Genomic DNA, 16,611 nt, shown 5'->3' with positions numbered 1-16,611 from the left:
TCTAGTGAGGAGGCAACCTTTCTCCCCATGCTTGTATTGGGTAAGTTTGATAGCTGGGTTGATTTGAGTAAAAACTAGTCAGCAGGTCGTCTAGTCAGGCACATGCATTGCTGTTGTAGCAGAGGTCCAATTTATTGATAGGTGAAACTGCAGCTTTGGAATTGGACTAAGAGATATTTTAAAAGATTTCGGTCTCTGTCCTTTCTCTGCAGCTGGGTGTCTTGTCAGTGTGTTCTGTAGAATGTTGTAGGTGTGTTTTGAGTTTTGGAATGCAAGCATTTCCACGTCAGAACAAGTTTGTCACATGATTAACAGCCATTAATCATAATGGAAAGCAGGTGAAAGTGAGGAGTGCAGATACTGGAGATCAGAGTCAGATCAGATTGGTGCTGGAAGAGCCCAACAGGTCAGGCAGCATCTGAGGAGCAGGAAAATCGATGTTTCGGGTAAAAGCCCTTAATCAGGGATGAGGCAGAGAGCCTCTGGGGTAGAGTGATAAATTGGGGGCACGGGCTGGGAAGGAGGTACCTAAGAGTACAATGGATGGAGGTGGGGATGAAGGTGGTCGGTCAGAGAGGAGGGTGGAGTGGATAGGTGGGAAGGAAGATTGGCAGGTGGGGTAGGTCATGAGGATGATGCTGAGCTGGCAGGTTAGAACTGGGGTAAGGTGGGGTGGGGAGGAGAAATGAGGGAACTGGTCAAGTCCACATTGCCCTTGGGTTGAAGCGTTCCGAGGAGGAAGAATAGGCTTTCTTCATCTAGGTACTGGGTTAGTGGTGCTGGAAGAGCACAGCAGTTCAGGCAGCATCCAACGAGCAGCGAAATCAACGTTTCGGGCAAAAGCCCTTCATTAGGAATAAAGGCAGTTACTGTCTCCTTGACTTGTCCGACCTGCCTATCTTCTTGTCCACCTATCCACTCCACCCTCTCCTCCTTGACCTATCACCTTCATCTCCTCCCCCACTCACCCATTGTACTCTATGCTACTCTCTCCCCACCCCCACCCTCCTCTAGCTTATCTCTCCATGCTTCAGGCTCACTGCCTTTATTCCTGATGAAGGGCTTTTGCCCGAAACGTTGATTTCGCTGCTCGTTGGATGCTGCCTGAACTGCTGTGCTCTTCCAGCACCACTAATCCAGTATTTGGTTTTCAGCATCTGCAGTCATTGTTTTTACCTTTCTTCATCTAGGTGTTGGATGGTGAGGGAGCGGCGGTGGAGGAGGCCCAAGACCTGCATGCCCTCGGCAGAGTGGGAGGGGGAGTTGAAATGTTAGGCCACAGGGCAGTGGGGTTGATTGGGTGTGGGTGTCTCAGAGATGTTCCCTAAAGCGCTGTGCGAGAAGGTGTCCAGTCTCCCCAATGTAGAGGAGACCGCATCGGGAGCAACAGATACAATAAATGACATTGGTGGATATGCAGGTGAAACTTTGAATGTGGAAGGCTCCTTTGGGGCCTGGGATGGAGGTGAGGCGGGAGGTGTGGGCGCAGGTTTTGCAATTCCTGCGATGGCAAGGGAAGGTGCCAGGAGGGGATGGTGGGTTGTTGGGGGGGGGGGGGGGGGGGCGGGAAGAGGAGAGAAGAGTGTGGACTTGACCACATAGTCACAGAGGGAATGGTCTTTGTAGAAAGTGGATAGGAGTGGGGAAAGAAATATATTCCTGGTGGTGGGGTCAGTTTGTAGGTGGTGAAAATGTTGGCAGATGATGCGGTTTATGCGGAGGTTGGTGACGCTGCCTGACCTGCTGTACTCTTCGGGCACCACTCTAATCTTGACTCTGATCTCCATAATAGAAAACAGACAGTGGCCTTTCACACTTAGCTTGTGGGTTACTAGTCTTGGCATTCATTTGTTATGTTGCAAAGCTGGGAACATAGTCTTGGAGCCAGTTGATTTGTGGAATGTTTTGGAGTGCTGTTGACGTATGTCCTTGAACAGGAAGATTCCCACCCATTATTCAGTTTTGGACCCTTCCAGAAACTCGATAGTTTGTGTTAGAGTTGCAAAGGACATCTGACTAGTTTCATCAGAGTCCATTTTAGAAGATGCTAACCTAAAATTTGTAATATCATCATGCCTATACTGACATTACAAGTCTGTCAAGCTTGTCTCACTTATGCATGTGCACATATGGTATTCCAAAATAAATGTCCCTAATTTGAAGTTATCAGGGCTACTTACTTCCACCATTTCCCAAGAGACCCTATGCCATAAATTAACCTTTTGCCTACTGAAACTGTTTTTCTATAAATTTAGTTTTGAATTGTCCTTCCTACAGCCATTGTCTATACTTCTGGTCTGCAAACTTTGGGTTTGTTACAGCTCTTTTTGGCCCTCACAATTTGCATAGCAATGTGACAAAGATGTAAAGAGCTTTTTGTTTGGTTTGTGATTAACGAGCAGCTTGTTTTGTAACATTGTCATCCTTGTTTTCAAATTCCTGTGTGATCCTGCTTCTCTTTTCTGTTTTCTCTTCAAATCCAATGACCCACCAATTTATCTGCTCCTCTCTAATTCTGGACCATGGAAAATTTCAATTCATCTGTGTCCTACTATTAGTGGCTATGCCTTTAGTTGCTTAAGCCTCGGATTCTGGAATTCTCTTCCTCTGCCACTCTGTCTCTTTGCCTTGGCCTTTCTTTTAAGGCACTTCAGAAAACTTATCTCTTTGACTAATTCTTTGGTCACCTAACCTCATCTTATTTGTGGCTCAGTGGCATGCCTTATGAAAGCTCCTTTTTACTGCCTTGGGATGGTTTAATTTTTAAAGATACTGCAAAATATATGTTGTTGAAATCTATTATGATGCTTAGAGGAGTTGATAGGTAAATGGGGAGATTATTTGCTTTTCTGATGGGGTCCAGAGCAGGCAGCACAGCAGGCAGCACAATCTCAAAAGCCTTAGCCATGATGTCAAAAAGCATTTTTTTTTCACCTGAAGGATAGTGGAACTCCAGAAATCCTGTGCGGCTTAGTCACTTGAAAGTTTCAAAGATGAGATTGACAATTTTTTTTAAAATCAAGTACTCATGGATGTTAAGCTGAAATGTGTGGATGCACCTGGGGCACAGCAGTCACCATTTCATTGGATGGTGGGATGGGTTTGAAGAGTTTGAATGGCTTACTCCTGTTGCTGTTCCTGTTGCTCCTCTTATAGTCACTTCATTCTCTTGATTTTTAAGCAAGATTCCTGGTTCTTTCTCATTTTAAATAGTCTCTTCCTGATTTTATGTCTTTTATTTCTGTATATTGGGCAGATATTTACTAGACAAAAGCTACTACCAAATATATTCAAATGCTCATGAGCTTTATCTCAGGTAGCTTTGAAGTCTTCTATCTTGTAGCTATAGTTATTGCAGATTATATAAAAGTAATAATATGTATGATTTCTGCTTTAAGAATGAAGAACAGTAACTATTTTTGGCTCCCTTTTGGAGTTTAGCAGTCATCCTAAATATGTAGTGTCATTTAGCTTGATAACGTTTTCTTTAGTGTACCTGGTGTAGATTTTATGATGGCCTTTTACACTTTTTTAATTGAGCCATAGTTAATATCTTAATTGATGGTGGTAAAGAGGGGTTATACTGGATCATGAACAAAGATGTGCAGTCCAATTCCCAAGATTTGTAGATTTAGACTGAGGTGTACAAAGTTAAAAATTGCACAACACCAGGTTATAGTCCAACAAATTTAATTGGAAGCACATGAGCTTTCGGAGCGCTGCTCCTCTGAAAGCTAGTGTACTTCCTATTCCCAAGTGTTCTTAGGGAGGGACATTATCCAATCCTCCATATCTCTGAGCCAGGAAGCCCAAATTGAAGTCCTATCTGCGCGGGCGCATATAATGGGGCATCTCTGAATAGGTTAATTAGAAAATATCTATAAACCTGCCCCTACCTGTACAAGTCCTACCTGCTCCAAAAGTGTATAATAACATGTTTCAACATGTTATCTTAGGGCCATCATTTGTGAGATATTTTCTTATGTTGTAATGATGCCAAGTTTTAGGTTGCTAGCTGAGTTCTTTGTGTGTCCCACTATGAATGAAGGTCTGAAGCTAAATTATGAAATTGCCTCTTTTTGAATATTGTGCCACTTGGCTGCATCAGAATGCAATTGAATTTCAGCCACACAATCGAGCTCCATGAATCAATGCTATCACAGTCGACACTTAAAAAGCCAGCAATTAATATCTGCTCAAGTAACTTATTGAAAGTTTTCAGCCAGCATGGGAGCAGCAAATCATCCTGCAAGAATAAAACAATGCTTCAGTTGTCCACTTGTTTAAGCTGAAAACACACTCTTTTCCTCTGCACCACTAACAAAATCTTTGCCAGAAAACTTACGGACTGCTAAGTGTAACGTCTTGATCAGGAACCTGCTGATAGTGAGCTAGTGCAGTTTCAGCAAAGGTCAAGGAGCCACCTGATTTGATGTCTGCAGTTGGACATCTCCAGGAAAAATTTCAAGAAAAGGACATCAACCCTAACATTGTTGTTGATCTGAGTTGTGAGGGCCTGTAGAAGGTAATGGAAATTTTAGACTGCCTTACAGAAAGCATCCACTGTTGAATAGTTTCATTACAGCATGTTTATTATGCATGCTGTGGATGATGACGAACCTGTGACCTATTCAGTCACTAATACAGCTATGCACGGCTATAATGTTAATCCTCTTCATTGTGTTTTACTCCATTGTGTTTTCTGATACATTACATGATGATCGTTATATCAGAATCAGAAGTATCAAAGATGGGAACCTGCTCATTCTGAAATGATTCTCTGTAAAGACTAAGCTGTCCTAGGGTATTATGATTTCCTATTAATGACTGACTAACTACACTAGCTATCAGTTTAGAGATGGGCATACAATGTAACGTGAACTTGTTCTCTAGTTCATGCAACAACTTTGTTGTTATGATCATTGACCAAAATATGAACTGGATTAACTATATAAGTAAAGTGTCTACAAGAACAGGTTAGAAGTTAGGAATCCTGCAGCGAGTAATGCTCACTCCCTGTCTCTCCAAAGCCTGTTCACCATCTACAAGGCACAAGTTAGTCGTCTGTTAGAACATATCCCATTTACCTGGATAAATACAGCTTCAACAAAGCTTAAGTTTGACTCCATCCAGGATAAAGCAGCCTGCTTGATTGGCACCACATTCATAAACATCCACATCCTCCTCCACTGACTCTCAATAGCAGCAGGTTTTACCAAATATGAGATGCATTGCAGGAATTCAAAGGTTGCTTAGATACCACCTTCTAAATCCATGACCAAGATCATTTAGATGGATAAGAGCACCAGATACACGGGAGCTGCACCACTTGCCATTTTCTCTCCATGGCGCGCACATCCTGACGTGGAAATATGTTCCTATTCATTCAGTGTCATTGGATGAAAATTCTCGAATGGGATCCATTCAGCACATGAGCTGCAGATTTCAAGAAGGTAGCTCCTCACCACCTTCTCAAGGGCAACTAGGGATGGGCAATACATGCTCTCCTAGCCAGTAATGCCCAAATCCCATGAATCACACTTAGCTAGATCACTTGCTCAACTTAATGTCTGACACCTGTTTATCAAACTCCATTTTCTATGGAAATCTCAATTCTAGTGTGCACACTCAAGGTGGTCAGAGAAAGTACTCCAGCCACTCTGAATACTTTGCTCAAGATTTTTAAATTGAATTTGAGTTTTGGGAGGAGTTCACCCAAAATTGTTGGAGCTCAAGAAATGAAGTAAAAGGTGCAGCCCTCACTGAAAGCAAGCACATATGAGGCAGTGAGAAAATACGAAGAAATCCTGAGCCATCAACTCGACCAAAACTCAATTGTCCGTGACATCTTGTTATATTTTCTGCAGAAACCTCTTGTGTGCAGATTTGTCTCAACAGTCATCTATTTACAAACCGGAAGCCTATCAAATGTCCAGATCATGCACAGGTCATCATGGCCTTGAATAATCAAGTATTGAACAAAGTTTTCAGATTTTCGGTCTGATTTGAGATATTGGAGAAAGGCAATTTTGTAAATATCTGATATGTATTTTCTACTTTTTAGTATTTGGAAGCTTCCCTCAAGAATTTTTATACCAATACCAAAACCAAAACATGCAACAAATGTTTCCATTACACTTGGTATTGTCTATGCAATCTACAATTTGTATGCATTTGAAATTGTAATATTTCTGCTGTTTATAACTAGAAAAGTACGGCAGGTCCTCTTGCAACCTTTATATATTTGATTTAAACTTGGGCAGTTGAATTTTAGACTTTTGTTTGAGAAATTTTTATTTTTGAAGATAATGCCTCTGAATTATGTGCACATCGTTGAAGCTTCAGTTGAAATTTGATCTCTTCCTACTCAAAATTAAATAATTATCTTAAACTTGCTCTTTAAATTTGTTCTCCTTCACTACACCACAACCTGAATGTACCTGCAAAACCAGTTTTACATGTTTTTAATTTATGGTGGTGTGTTATGGAAGGTTGTGGATTCTTTCATTTTGTTAAATACTCGCCATATCAGTATTATCTTAGGGTTAGTAAGCAAATTGTCTCTGATCTGGTTTATGTTTTGCAGTTATTTAAAGGGTGAGACACAATCTTCATCAATTATTCTCCTGTATCACTGAGGTGAACAATTCTTTGGTTTAGTGGTAGCATCCCACATCTGAGTCATCATGTACTGGATTCAAGCTCTATTCTGGATAGACCTAATGTTTGGATTGACGTTCAGAACGCTAACATCTAGTTTTTCTCTCTGCCTCCCCATTGTGTGAGAGACCATAAAACCTTCCTGCCATGCCTTTCTGTAAGCTGATAGAAAGATATGTACAGTCATGGAAGAAATGCTTACATTTTATCAAGCTGTTCATAAGCATGCAGCTCTTTCTAATGCAATATTTGTTCCCTCAAGGAAGATTGAGAGACCGGGCACTTGCAAGGTGCTCTTAAGATTTGCTTATGGGTTGCTTTTTGTTTTTCAGGGGCTCCTTTTCATTTCCAGTAACTTTTTTATTAGTTGATGTTGCCATATTGTAACAGGTCCTGTATTTATGTGGACTCATGGGATGTTTAATCTTGTATAGAAGCAGAATTAGATAAAATGATTTGATATCAATTATCTGCCATCCACTGAAATTAAAGCCAGAACACATACATTTCGCTATTTAGACACTACAGTATTTGAAATGGCACAGAGCAGCAGATGTAAGTTAGCAACAAAAGTTTTCATTTTAACTGACACATGGTACTGTACACAAAACCAAACCATTATGCTAAACATACCTTCCACAGACTCGTGAAGTCACAGCTGACATGCTTCTATCATAGTCACAAAAACTGAAAAAACTTTAACCAGGCAGTTATACTTTTACTTCTACTGCATCTCTGAAGTCACTCTCCAGTTTAAATTTAACAGTTGATCATATTCATTACTATGAAAATTATGAATGGTGCTCCCAACATGACTGCTCACTTACCTTTTCTTCCTTAGCATGCTCAGTGCTCCTTCAAACACAGCCTGCTCTCTGATCTTCATTATTAATAAGCTGCAAATGTAGGCAAGAATCAACCTCTAATTGGAGGAGCAGCTCCTCAGAGATTCCGTCAGTTCAACTTATGGGGTAAAATTTTTTATCTGGTTATCTGAGTAGTTGAATTTTCCATGGTATTTTGGGTGCAAATGCACTCTATGACACCTGTGTTTTGAGCAATGTTATAAAGAAATTAAATCTATTAACGCTAGGGTACCAGACATCTCATAAGCGTAATTGTTTATGTGAAAGAAATAACTATGCAGTAGACTATGGGAAATGTATAAGAACAATGTGTAAAGTACATTTGATCCTAAAACTTTGTACAGAAGGCCATGTGCTGCTTTTTGCTTATTTCTTGCAGCAGGCTTTGTCTGACGACTTAAAATGGAGCTTTACACTAAAGTTAAATTTAGAAATGTGTAAATGTTTTCCATTTTGCATTTGTTGGCACAATGGAATTATAAGGATTCTATTTGGGAAGGAAACTAAAACAATGCCAATTAAATTGTAGTGTAAGAAGTTTGGAGAACATTGCTCCATTAGTTTCACTTGGCAATAGTTTATGTGGAAGTATTCTACAATCTGTTTCCTTAATTTCAGGACTTGACACTAATTTCAGGGGTACTTTCAACAAAACTAATCAAAAACAGCTTTGGAAAAGTAAAATGAAAAAAAAATTAATGGCCAACTTGTAGAATACAAAAGATTATAATGTAAATTTTTTCGTTTAGGGTGTAAGAGAAAAGAGGGTGGCTACAAGTGGAAAATTTTGCATTATTTTGAATTTTTAACCTGTAAGTCTTTGAGACGATAGGTGGAGTGATGGTGAGACGAGACTGGGAGATATCATGAGAAAGTCCAAAAGCCTGCTTCTCACTGCATGCTAACAAAATTGTGACAAATGGTTGTTTCTCAGACTGGAGGCCAATGGGAAATTATGTTGCCCAAGAGCCAGTGCGAGAACCACTGTCTTATGACTTGAATACTGGAATAAAGATTAATGTTTCAAAATTTCCAGATGAAACCAAATTTGGGCAAATAACAAACAGCTAGGATAATAACACAGGAGGCAACTGGGCGTGTATTAGCAAAATGGACAGAGATTGGCAAATTATATTTTATACACGTGAGTGAGAGATGACGCATGTTGCTGTAAGGATTAAGGAAGGCGGTATTTATTAATTAATTTTTGCTTAGCACTAAAAGGAGTACAGTGAAGCCTGGGTGTTCATGGACCTGAATTTTTAAAGTTTTTTTTTGGTAAAGTAGTGAATGTATTGGTTAGTTCTGTCTGAGGCAGTCCAATAGTTTACACATTGCTATGTTTGGATTGGCCTAGAGAATGCTCATTTACTCTTTATTTCTTCTAAACCCAGGAAGTCTGGAATCAGCTGTTTTGCTCAGACAGCAAGCCATAGATCCTCAGTTAAAGCAAAAACTGAAGGGCTGATGAGTATAATTTTACCATCACTCAGGGAGCACCTTGATTATTGTGCATTTGTGGTTTGAACAGGAAATAAATTTACTATGTTTGGAATTTTTAAAAAACTATATAACTTCTGTTTAATCTACATTTAGTATTTTGAGCAGGCTTGTTTAATTGAAGAGAATGGCTAACAGTACGCAGGTTTTGCAGTGAATAGATCATGGATAAATTGAGAGATAGTGACACCTAATGGATGGAAGTATGTACAGCAAATGCTAAAGTTTTCTGATTGGGATGAGCAGCCAACACAAGTGTATTAAAATGATGATGTTGAAAATTATGTCATAGAGTTGTGGTCCCTTTTTATATCTTTCCCTTCTCACCCTAAACCTGTGTCCTCTAGTTCTGGACTCTTTCTCTCTCTTCCCCCCCCCCGCCCACTCCAGGGAAGAGGCTTTGTTTATTTATCCTATCCATGCCCCTCATGATTTTATAAACTTCTATAAGTTGCTGATCTTTGAGGGGCCCTATTCTCTCCCTAGTTACTTTTTTGTCCTAAACATATTTGTAAAAACCCTTTGGAATCTCCTTACCATTTGCCAAAACTCCCTCATGCTCCATTTTTGCACTCCTCCTTACTTTATACTCTTCTTAGGATTCATTCCATCTATCTCATCTACTCCCGACATATGCTTCCTTCTTTTTCTTAACCAAACCCTCAATTTCTTTAGTCATCCAACATTCCCTACACCTACCAGCCTTTCCTCTCACCCTAGCAGGAATAAACTGTCTGTGGACACTCAGTATCTCATTTCTGAAGGCTTCCCATTTTCCAGCCATCCCTTTTACCTGTGAACATCTGCCCCCAATCAGCTTTTGAAAGTTCTTGCCCAATACCATCAAAATTAGCCTCCCTCCAATTTAGAACTTCAACTTTTGAATCTGATCTATCCTTTTCCATCACTATTTTAAAACTAATAAGAATTATGGTCACTGGCCCCCAAGTACTCCCCCACTGACACCTCAATCACCTGCTCTGCCTTATTTCCCAAGAGTAGGTCAAGTTTTGCAACTTCTCTAGTAGGTACTTCCACATATTGAATCAGAATTTTTTCCTGTACACACTTAATGAATTCCACTCCATCTAAAACCTTAACAGTATGGTAGTCCCAGTCTATGTTTGGAAAGTTAAAATAATAAATAATATTGTTGTTTTTTTATAATGGTGATGAACAGGAATGTATTCATTATTGTGCATGCAGATATGACTTTTTGAATAAAATATATTTTTAAAAGAGAAGAAAACTGTTTTGGATGTTACAACAAATACAAAGCAAACAATTCCAACCAATACAAAAAAACCCTGCTAATTACATAAATAAATAATAACAGGCGGTATGGTGGCACAGTGGTTAGCACTGCTGCCTCACAGTGCCAGAGACCCAGGTTCAATTCCCGCCTCAGGCGACTGACTGTGTGGAGTTTGCACATTCTCCCCATGTCTGCGTGGGTTTCCTCCGGGTGCTCTGGTTTTCTCCCACAGTCCAAAAATGTGCAGGTTAGTTGAATTGGCCATGCAGGGGTAAACTTAGGGGAATGGGTCTGGGTGGGTGCGCTTTGGCAGATCGATGTGGACTTGTTGGGCCAAAGGGCCTGTATCCACACTGTGAGTAATCTAAAAAAAACTAGTAACTAACTAAAAAAAATGACAGTGATCATAATACAGCTCAACAAAGCAAAGTAATAGCCCTCGACTATTGAGAGCATAAATTTATACATATTCATGTGTTTGTAGTTCCTCCTCTCTGAATACCCAATTCATTGAACAGAATAGTTATGACGATATAAAAGCCCTTATTAGTGTGGCAGATTAATTTGTACCCAAGTAATCCAAAGAAAGCTGCCACCTCTTATAAAACTTCTCAGTTTTATGGTGCACTATATCTGTAAGAAAGTCCAAAGGGATGTTTTCCATTGACTAGCTTATGCCAGCCTGACAGCCCCAGGTTGTTTTCAGACATTTCCCCCTAACAGAATGTTCGTTCTTGCACAAAAAGTGAGGATACTGAAAAGCATTCTTTTGTGCGCCAAGGCCGAGAAGAAGAGATACCGGGTCTATCTCCACCTCTGTCCCCAAGACCCTCTCTATTTTCCTACCTCAGCGCTCCAGTATGCCCACAGCCTGTGGCAGGACTGGATACAATGAGTGAGCGTACTCCTACTCATACTCATCTTGCATTTGGGACACTGGAGATACTCGTGCTTTAAATTTTGAAAGGCGGTCTGGAGCCAAGTGGACACTGTGGAGAATCTTCAGTTGCGAGCTATGGGGCCTGTTGCAAGTTTTCCCAGATCTTCCCATGCTTCAGAAGAGATCTCAATGTATAGCTGGCTCTCTCATACCTTATACAGCCATTCGGACTTGTCCGAGGGACCCCCTCCCAATAGATGATAGACATTGCTGACAGAAAGTGTATTCTCAGCACTCAGCACACTCTTCCCCATGTCAGATCGAAAAGAATCAGTTAGAAGTGTGGTGTCTTTTTGAAATTCCTAATTTGAAAAAGAAACGGAAGAGGTCCCTACTGGGCAACTTGTATTTCTGAGCCAACTAAACAAAATACATCAGTGTATCCTCTTTGAATAAGTCACCCAGACAAGATGCATCCCTTGCTGCCCATAGTTTAAAACCTGAGTCCATCATCCCTGGCATACCAACTATGGGTTTAAAAAAAATGATGTTTTGGCTGTATTTCCCTGACTCTGACGCATTGCCCTCCACACCTTGACGGTTTTCATAACTATTCTTGAACTGTCCGCATTTTGTCCAAAAACAACAAGCTCGCAAGTGGACATCTTGCCTAAGATGCTTCAATGTCTAGCCAAAGTGAGTGAGAGTTCCCCCACCCCCCCCAGACCCAGTCATTCATGTAAGGTAGCAACCAGCTTAATTGATAGTTTTTGATATTTGGAAGGTCCACTCTTCCCAGTCTGTGGGGTAGCTGCAGTTTAATCAATTTCATATGGGGTCACTTTTGTGACACCAAGTAAAGGAACTGAACCAGCCATTCAGTCTTCTAACTGTTTGCTTCGTAAAAAGCAGAGAAAACATTTGCATAGAATACAACAGACGGGGGAAGAATGTTCATTTTCATGAGGGCTATCCGATGTAACCAGGAGATCGGAAACGCCTCCCATCTTTGAAGAGCTTGTTTTGATTCTGTTGAATAAATTAGCAAAATTGGTTTTAAATCGCCCTGTCGACTGCCCTTAAGAATATTGAAATTGCTTGATGGCACACCATTGATGAGGACGGCAGCAAGAGGGGACAAAACCTCTACCCATCTGACAAAGACCTTATCCAAGCCAAACCGCTTTAAAATATAAAAAAAGGATATGGCCTCTCAACCTGGTCAAATGCCTGGTCTAAATAGATCATTAATGCCTATACTGATTATTGTTGCCATACTTGGATCATATTAAGTAACCTCCTGATGTTGTTTGATGACCTGCGACCTTTTATAAACCCTGTCTGATCCTCCTTAATGATGGAGGGCAACACAGTTTCTAGCCTTAGAGCCAGAGTCTTAGTTAGGATTTTAAAATCAACATTCAGGAGTGAAATAGGTTTATAGGAAGCACAGTCCTCTGGGGCCTTCCCTTTTTCAAGAATTAGAGATATTTGCCTCTCTCAAAAATGTGGAGAAGAGGCCACAACTATGTGAATCATTAAACATGCTAGGCATCAGGGCTGGCAACATACTTAAAAAGTCCTTGTAAAACTGACTGGAAAGTCAGGACCAGGCGCCTTTCTGTTCTGAAGCTGCCTCACAGCCTCCTACGCTTCTTGCACCAACAACCGGGCATTAAGGAGAGACTGTTGCTCAGGGGTCACTCCTGGGAGGTCCAAATTCTTAAAGACTCCATCCTAATCTAGTTTGGAGTAAAATTTCTGAAATGTCAAGTTAATCCTTTTAGAATCATGGGGTAAATTTCCAGTATCCTCTCTGATTGAGGAAATAGCTTGGGGAGCACTCCTTTTCCAAGTCGATATGACTTTTTAAAGTTTTTTTTGTAGCACTTCGGACAGCCCACTGGAAATTTTAAACTACTTTCTAATCAATGAAATCCTTTTGAAATATAATTGATTGTAATGTTGCAACCTAAACAGCCAATTTTTATACAGCAAGCTACCACAAATAATAATGTGACAATGACCAGGTAAATGTCCTTGGCTGAAAATGGTATGGTCAACCTTGCTAAAAGCTTTGAAGAATGTGGATAATTTGTCAAAGCTGCAGTAACCTAAGCTGTTGTTTATGACTTGAATGCATTTGGATAAATGTGCAGAGGTATTGTGATATACTAATGTGCATTTTTCTTGTCAACAGGAGATGACTTTTCCATTATCCAGCAAGAAATCTTTATGGTCAAGGAGTGTAAGCATGCCAATATTGTGGCCTACTTTGGAAGCTACCTGAGGTGAAAATAAGAAACTTTAAATTTTATACAATGCAACTTAGTGAATAAAAGGTTTACCGATTTATAGTTCAGCATTTTGGAATTCACCTGATGAAACATCATGCAGAATTTAAATTATCATCAGCAATGGGGAATTTCCCTGTGCTATTAATATATCAACCAAGAATAATTTCCTTCAATTTCATGCTGTTACCTACATACAATCATATTTTTGAAACTAAATTGACTGTAATAAGTTATATAATCCTTGCACTGTGGAAGCAAGCTATTCAGCCATTACCAACCCTCTGAAGAGCATCCCATTTGGTCCCACATCATCACCTTACTTCCCATGGCTAATCCTGCACATCTTTGCACAGATAATCAGCTGAGGGTGGAATTGAACCTGGGTCCCTGGTGCTATGAGGCAGCAGTGCTAACCACTGAGCTAGTGTGCCACCCATGATGGCAGATATTTGTGTGTTCTATTTCATGTAGAGTCATAAAATGTAATTAACTTGTTATTACACTCATTTTAATTAAGATAAAACACTGGTACAAACTGTAACTTTAAATGAGAACGTACTGCTGTATTATATGCATTTTGTGTAGTTTTCAGGTAGTTTTTGTAGATTTAATATGTTCTCCCTGAACAAAATAATTCAGCATTTCAATTTCGGTGGAAACAATAATGCAGTTTTGGGCTTTAAACTAAGAAGGGCGATTATTGATTGGACTTTTCTCTTCCCACATTTAGTGTACAGTGTCACCATATCATCTTATACTCCTCTAGTATATGAATCCCTAGAAAGTTATGGAACAGACAGGATTAATGATTATAATTATAGTTGACTTGTGGTTAATAATCCTTCCAATTGAACTTTGTGTTATGGGGATGGTGGATTTTGTGGGATCCTGTGTTGTAAAAGTAAAGGAAATTAAATATGCACCAAAATCTTCAAAGTAGAAGTGAGAAACAAAATCATGAATGACAAAACAATAAATCGCTTTGTTTTCTATTTTTAAAGATAATATTATCTGGCAATTTTCAAGGAAGATATTTACTGTGGCATAAAGTATGAGTCTGAAAGTCATTTACTATTTCCTGCTGTGAATATGCCAACTGTTTGCACTTTTGTCATTAATTGTCTTTTTTTCTAATGTCTCAATTTAGTGCTGATGGGGGTGAATAATACATTAATTGTGAAAATATTAATTAAAATCCAGATCATAAATTGCCATTGGATTTTAATTGAAGCCCTATATTTAGGATGCATAGAAACTTGTACTGTTAGTAAGGCTTTCACTAACTATTTTCTAAACAAAACTGTTTTCTCCTGCTCAATTCTGAGTGGATTATGTGAAGACTTTATTGGGTGTGACACTATTCTCTGCTTAAAATTGAATCTTTCATGTGTTGTACCTTGAGCAGCATTTAATATTTTAAAACTGGCATCAATTATGAAAAACCATTCTTAATGCAGCTGTCTTGGAGTATTTGATTAAATTACTAGCAATACAATTTAGAATTTGAATTTTTTAGTGTTATGTTTTATTGTCATGTGTACACATGTACAGGGATACAAGAGTATAATGAAAATTGTTTTGTCACCTTTTATTTAGTGCTAACTTGGATTTAATGGTACCAAGGTGCAAAATCTTAGGTATAAAGTAGGCAAATGAAGAAAAGTTAAAAGTTTAATTTTACAGTTCTCAAGTGCTCAGCCATGGGCCTGGATCCATGCTCTTTTACCTGACACTGAGTCCATCACCAGCATGAAGAAGTATGCCTGTTTCAAGCCCCTTTGCCATGCCACCACCACGGAACTGTGTTGCCATTCTGTAGTGCCATCTTGTTTCAACTGTGCTGGGTTTATCTTAAGACCATAAGACATAGGAGTGGAAGTAAGCCCATTCAGCCCATCAAGTCCACTCCGCTATTCAATCATCGTGGCTGATGGGCATTTCAATGCCACTTACCCACACTCTCCCCATATTCCATAATTCTTTGTGGGATTCAGAATTTATCAGTCTCTGCCTTGAAGACATTTAACGTCCTGGCCTCCACTGTGCTCTGTCGCAGTGAATTCCAGAGGCCCACCACTCTCTGGCTGAAGAAATGTCTCCTCATTTCTATTTTAAATTGACCCCCTCTAATTCTAAGGCTGTGCCCATGGGTCCTGGTATCTCCACCTGATGGAAACAACTTCCCAGTGTCTCCCCTTTCTAAGTTATGTGTTATCTTATAAGTTCTAAACTCTAATACAATCCCAGGATCCTCAGCCATTCATTGTGTGTTAGGCCTATCATTCTAGGGATCATCCATGTGAATCTTCGCTGGACACACTCCAGTGCCAGTATGTCCTTCCTGAGGCGTGGGGCCCAAAACTGGACCCAGTATTCTAAATGGGGCTAAGTCTCAGTAGCACATCGCTGCTTTTACATTCCAACCATCTTGAGATAAATGACAACATTCCATTTGCTTTCTTAACCATGGACTCAACCGACATATCAACTTTTAGAGAATCCTGGACTAATGCTCCCAGTTCCCTTTGTACTTTGGCTTTATGATTTTTCTCACCGTTCAGAAAATAGTCCATGCCTGTATTGTTTTTTTCAAAATGCAAGACCTTGCATTTGCTCACATTGAATTTCATCAGCCATTTCTTGGACCACTCTCCTAAACTGTCTAAATCTTTTTGCAGCCTCCCCCCTCCTCACAACAACCTGCCTGTCGGCCTAACTTTGTATTTTTGGCAAATTTTGCCAGAATGCCCCAGTACCTTCATCCAGATCCTTTGTATATAAAGTGAACAGCAGTGGCCCTAACACTGAACCCTTGCAGGACACCACTTGTCACTAGCTGCCATTCCAAAAAAGAACTTTTTGTCCCAACTCTCTGCCTTCTGTCTGACAGCCAATCCTCAATCAACGCCAGTAACTCACCTCGAACACCATGGGCCCGCCCCTTACTCAGCAGCCTCCCGTGAGGCACCTTATCAAAAGCCTTTTGGAAGTCTAGGTAGATAACATTCTAGATATTTACCTACAACTGAGGTTAGGCTAATCGGCCTGTAATTTTCCATCTTTTGTCTTGATCCTTTCTTGAACAAGGGGGTTATAAAAGCGATTTTTTTTTCAATCATCTGGGACTTTCCCTGACTCCAGTGATATTTGAAA

The 16,611-nt window shown here is 40.0% G+C and overlaps 1 protein-coding gene across 2 annotated transcripts in view; it reads left to right on the top strand.

Annotated features, from left to right (window-relative positions):
- The window catches only part of map4k5 (mitogen-activated protein kinase kinase kinase kinase 5), a 190,308-nt gene that overhangs the window by 56,313 nt on the left and 117,384 nt on the right, over positions 1–16,611 (top strand). For both annotated transcript variants that reach the window (XM_072568678.1, XM_072568679.1), the window contains exon 3: positions 13,362–13,452. In XM_072568678.1, the coding sequence (XP_072424779.1) occupies positions 13,362–13,452 (91 nt within the window). The remainder of the gene's footprint in view (positions 1–13,361; positions 13,453–16,611) is intronic.

Source organism: Chiloscyllium punctatum, chromosome 4, assembly GCF_047496795.1.
Source record: "Chiloscyllium punctatum isolate Juve2018m chromosome 4, sChiPun1.3, whole genome shotgun sequence".
NCBI lineage: Eukaryota > Metazoa > Chordata > Chondrichthyes > Orectolobiformes > Hemiscylliidae > Chiloscyllium > Chiloscyllium punctatum.
The sequence above is the reverse complement of the archived record's forward strand: the minus strand, read 5'-3'. Positions and strand labels throughout refer to the sequence as shown.